The sequence below is a fragment of the Acanthisitta chloris genome, unplaced genomic scaffold (genome assembly GCF_000695815.1).
Source record: "Acanthisitta chloris isolate BGI_N310 unplaced genomic scaffold, ASM69581v1 scaffold12115, whole genome shotgun sequence".
NCBI classification, from domain to species: Eukaryota; Metazoa; Chordata; class Aves; order Passeriformes; family Acanthisittidae; genus Acanthisitta; species Acanthisitta chloris.
The window spans coordinates 31,843-37,095 of NW_008672146.1; the positions used below are offsets into that span (position 1 = coordinate 31,843).

The 5,253-nt window shown below is 45.4% G+C and overlaps 1 protein-coding gene across 1 annotated transcript in view; it reads right to left on the bottom strand.

The window, feature by feature from the left end:
• Positions 1-2,239, bottom strand: part of SLC23A2 (solute carrier family 23 (ascorbic acid transporter), member 2) — a 26,173-nt gene extending 23,934 nt beyond the window's left edge. Inside the window, exons 1-2 of the mRNA XM_009074407.1 lie at positions 1,996-2,239; positions 1,380-1,478 (exon numbers count right to left, since the gene is read on the bottom strand). Of these exons, the coding sequence (XP_009072655.1) occupies positions 1,380-1,478; positions 1,996-2,100 (204 nt within the window). The 5' untranslated portion in view covers positions 2,101-2,239. The remainder of the gene's footprint in view (positions 1-1,379; positions 1,479-1,995) is intronic.
• Positions 2,240-5,253: the final 3,014 nt, after the last annotated feature.

Genomic DNA, 5,253 nt, shown 5'->3' on the forward strand with positions numbered 1-5,253 from the left:
AGGAACTTCTCAGCACCTCATGCCCTGCCAGTGAGGAGCTGCACTAGGAGCTGGGAGGGTGCAGAGCCAGGACAACTGAGCTGAACTAGCCAAAGGGATGTTCCAGGCCACAGAACGTCCTGCCTGGGATACAAACTGGGGGATTTGGCTGGAGCTGCTGGTCACTGCTGGGGGACATGGTGGGGGCCAAGTCACCCATGGGACAGTAACTGTGTTGTGCATCACTTGTTTGTCTTATTTCTTCCCTGGAAGGGAGAAAAATCCATGTTTGGGGAAAGCAGGCCATGGAGACATGCCTCAGTGTCTCGAGATCATTTATCTGGGTTGCACAATTTCAGCCAAACACCTTTTGCTCAAGGCTTTATCAGATTGTCTCTCACTAGTCTGAGCATGCTCCAAAACTCAGCCATCACAGACACACAAATGCAGCACCAAAAAAACCTCTGGCAGATGAGCCTCAGATGCTCATGATGCTCCTGTCTGGAATCACAAGAGTTTTTTTCTTGTTTCAGTGAGGACATATGAAAAAACTGGTCAAGTTAAGGCTTTTCACAGCTAAGGCACAGAGTCAGTTTGACATAAACATCTCAGAAGTTGCTGCTCAGATTTACCATAAGCCTCATCCTTATTTTAGGCAAAAGCTCAGATTCACACCACCTCAGCCACCATAAGCCTCGTCCTTATTTTAGACAAAAGCTCAGATTCACACCACCTCAGCTTGCAGGGTTACTACCAAACAGGCTTGGGGAATGATGGAATGGAGAGCAAAGCTGGAAAAATCACACCCAAACTGGTCTGTTTTGAGGCCTCAGCGGGGTCTTCCTGAATAGCTGAGTCATCATTATCCTAAGGAAAAATGTTCAAGGGCTTTTATGACCAGAAGTTCACTCACAGAGCTGTCACTTAGTGATAACAAGCAGCCCCTACTTGGAAAAAGAGCTAGAAAAATTAAGCTTATGAGGTTAGAGCTTGGAAGAAATTGGGAAAGAAAGTGGGAAAGGTCCCACTTTTGAAGGTGCTCAACACCACCAGTTTCCTTGACTACAGAACTGAGACCAGAGCACAATGACCTTCCCAGGGAAACCATGCAAAAGGCCAATGGAAATGAAGAAATCAAGAAATTGCATATTCTGAATTTTGGTGCCAGGGCAAAGTGCATTAACTGTTTCTGACACTTCCTGAGTCATGCTCTGTGTTCTGCAACCAAACTGTGTGACCAGAGGAGTCATGAGGCCAGAACTCCCCCCAGCCTGATCTGAATCTGCAGGTCAGCACATCTGCTGGGAGCAGGAAACCTCTCAGCCCACTGAGGCTGCTGTGGCCAAACAGTGAACTGAAAGCAAGAGTGAGTTCTGACCCAGAAGGGAACCACCACATACCTTTTCTGCAATGCCATTTTCTGTAGTATAGATGGCCATCAACTCTGTGTCTTCTGTATCCTGGTCACCACTGGATGTTGCTCCACCATTTATCACAACCTTAAAAACACAACCAAAAGAGAAACACAAGGTGGAGTCACCATCCCTGCAAGTGTTCAAAAACAAGCACATGTGGCACTTTGTGACAGGGTTTAGTAGTGGGATTCAGCCAAAGGTTGAACTTGGGGCTCTTTTCCAACCTCAGTGATTCCATGGTTCTACACCAGAGGCTGCTGCATGCTGCAATAGGACAGCTAATTGCTCTAATCATGCAGTGCCTGAGGTGCTGCATGTCCTAGGAGCACATGAAATAACCCCAGACAGCAGCACTGGCTGTGTTTATACAGCAACACTACTCAGAGGCAAAAGAGGTCAGCAAAATGGCAAAAAAAAAAAAAACAAAAAAAACAAAAAAACAAAAAAAAACAAAAAAAAAAAAACAACAAAGCTGCTGGTGGAAATCAAGGTCTTGTACAACACGATTAGAACATCATTAACTGATTCACACTGGGCTTGACTGTGTCATTAACTGATTCACACTGGGTTTGACTGTGTAGTACTGGAATGTGCTACTTACAGGCAGGGTGAAAAAGGTGGGATGTTTGGATTCATCCTCATATTTGCCTTCTGTGGAGCCTCCTGCCTCCACTGATTTCGAGGTGGTGTTCTTGCCAATCCCCATCGTGTCCAGAATGTCCAGGATTGCATACAGCACCCAAATGGATGCTGCTGGATTCCAGGCCAGGCACTAAGGACAGGGACTGATCCAAAGAGCAGCACCTCCAGGGACCACCACAGTGCTCAGCAACCCAGCTGGGACACCAGGGTCTGGTTCACATCAACAGCTCCTGGAAATGAGAGAGAAGTTGGTGTTATTCCCTAAGATCCATGTATTAAAGCACAATTCCTGCAGCCTTGGGTTGCCTTGGTGCTCCTGACTCACCAGCCCTTATCACTCCTTCCTGATAAGGAGATTATCACTTAAAGAAAAAGCTGTGGGAATTTTAAATTCTTTCAGGATGGGAGGACTGTGATTATTCTCTCATTCTCCTCTTGTGGTCTCCTGTCATTATAGTAGCGTATTGAAATCTTGGGTTTCTTCCAATGTCACCCTCATTTCCAGAGCACTTTTGGGGAACAAAACACACCTCCAGGTCTGCAGCAGTGTAGAATAGCTGAGCACCCTCTGCAAACAACACTTGGGCTTCTTCAAAGTGGAAATCTGCAGACTACTCACAGGTTTATCTCTGGAGAAGTGAATTCTTTCCTTTACAACAGCTTAGTTGGAAATAAAACCCACCCTGGAAGCTGTGGAGTGAGGCACACCTGCCTCTCAGTGTCTTGGCCAGGAACAGCCCTGTTTGCTCAACACCCTCACCCAAAACTATCCCTGTTTGCTGAACACCCTCACCCAAAATTATGCCAGTTGTGGGAGGGAGCTCCAAGCAATCTGCCTGATGATGCTGAAGCAACTGCTTCAGGATAAACTGCTGCATTTTAATGAGTTTCACTACTGTTTTGGCTCAGGAACAGCAAAGATCTTATACCTTACTAGTTCTCTTTTGTTTTCCCAGATGGGTCACTACAGTACAGTTTTCCCACATTTGCTCCTTTAGTTAGCTCTGCCTGTCCATGGTCATCCACACATTTGCCATTTCCAAGGCTAAAGAATAGGAATTAACAGATTGGAATTTAAACTTCCCACAGGACAGCCTGTTTTGGCTCAGGAACAGCAAAGATCTTATACCTTACTAGTTCTCTTTTGTTTTCCCAGATGGGTCACTACAGTACAGTTTTCCCACATTTGCTCCTTTAGTTAGCTCTGCCTGTCCATGGTCATCCACACATTTGCCATTTCCAAGGCTAAAGAATAGGAATTAACAGATTGGAATTTAAACTTCCCACAGGACAGCAAATTCTGCGATCTGCCTGTCCATGGTCATCCACATATTTGCCATTTCCAAGGCTAAAGAACAGGAATTAACAGACTGGAATTTAAACTTCCCACAGGACAGCACAGAAAATTCTGCAGCCAACCAAATTCTGCAGCCTGTGGTTACTGAGCCTCAAAGAGAAAACACAGCTGCAAACAGGTGTGGATGAAACCAGCACAGCTACAGGTGAAGGCACAGGACAGAACCTGAAAAATAACCTTTTAAAACCATCACAAAGTGGAATTTCTGCAGCCAGAAACACATTCAAGCAGCAGAACCCACTGGCATTACTTCAAAAGCAAGTTAATAACATGCTCCCCAAATCACCAGAGGTGGAAATGCAGCAAATGGACACCCAGAACACCCAGTTTGGTGTTTATGAGGAAGAAAATAAGTAGGAGTTGGGTTTTTTTCCTGAAGTCTCCCTTCCAAATGCTCCTTAGGCAGTGCCAAGAGCTCCTGCCTACTGTAACTGCAGTAATAACAACCTGACAAAGACCCTTCTGCTGGGGCAACTCTGCACTGTTTGAAACCTTACCAAGTACTAATATTTTAGAACCTCTTAATAGCTGTTAATTGCCCACTTGCTAGAAAATTCTGGTTACTTGAGGTGAGAGAGAGATTAACTTTTCAAAGAGGCACAACTTACCTAGGTAAGAAAGCCAATTTGGGCACTGAAATGCCCTCCAAGCACTCATTAAATCACCATGGGATGGAAGGCAGAGCCTTCATTTAGGGGTTAAGATTTGCTCATTAAAGTCAGGATTAAGTCAGCATAATGAATGACCTGGACTGAAACTGAAGGAGAGTGGTCCAAGCACTCACCACAACAGTGTTCTGAAACAGACATTCCCATTTTTACAACCACCACAGAGTTCCCTGGAGAAGTGAAGCTCAGGTTAGAGAAGAGCCAGCCCCTGGTTCAGGGTTTGGGGTCAGTGAGGAGTCTGGGCTGGGTTTTTTTGGAGAGATTTTGTTTGCTTTTACTGTAGAGACGAGAAGGATTTTTTTTTTTCCGAGCACGCGAGAACGAAGAGAAAAGAATTTGCCTTTTGTGTCAATGTAGACATATTTTACACTCCAAGAAAATCAGTGATGGAGACAGGCAAGGTTTAGTCTGGCAGCTTATTATCTGGGATTGGGAAAGGAAAGAGGAAGGGCAGCAGGACATCTCCCAGTCAAGAGCCCAGGCCAACAAACCCTGCCAGGACACCTGCCAGCCACGAGATGTGGTTTGAGGGACTCTGGCACTCAAGCTGCTTGGTTAGCATTAACCAGCATCTCCACTGAGAGAACAGACAAGACCACCTAATCCTCTTCGACTTCACATCACAAACCTGCAGGACTGCTGTCTTCTCCAGGGTGGAGTGATTGCTCCTCAGGAATTGCTCCCAATTCCACCAGAGAGCACACCAAGCTTGCCTGGCATTAATTCTTGAGCTACTGACAGTGTTTGGATGAAGGTTCCCAAACAAGCAACTCCAAAAGACAAAACCAGCCTCATCCACTACTTCTCCTGAAGAGAGGAGTGTGTGCTGCCAACACACAAATGTGTGTCAGGGGGCTGGTCCAAGGAAAATGAGGAGAATGAATTTCCCAACTCTTCTTGCTTTCACTCAGCAATTAAACTTGCACTTAATGGCACAGATGATAATTAGAGATTTTTCAGAACACTCTAATTCTGCAATCAGGAGTGTCAAAGTGAAGCAGAACTTCATGTCCTGCTGCCTGAAGATTTATCTGAGAGCTATCACTCCTTATCAGCTCTCAACTGAGCTCAGGTACAGCTCATGACTCTGTTTTACAGCCCTCCATAGCAAATCCAACAGATCAGAAGTTGGAAAGCCATGGAATAAGAGATAAAACTCATCCAACATCCTGTAGGTACACCCAGTACAATG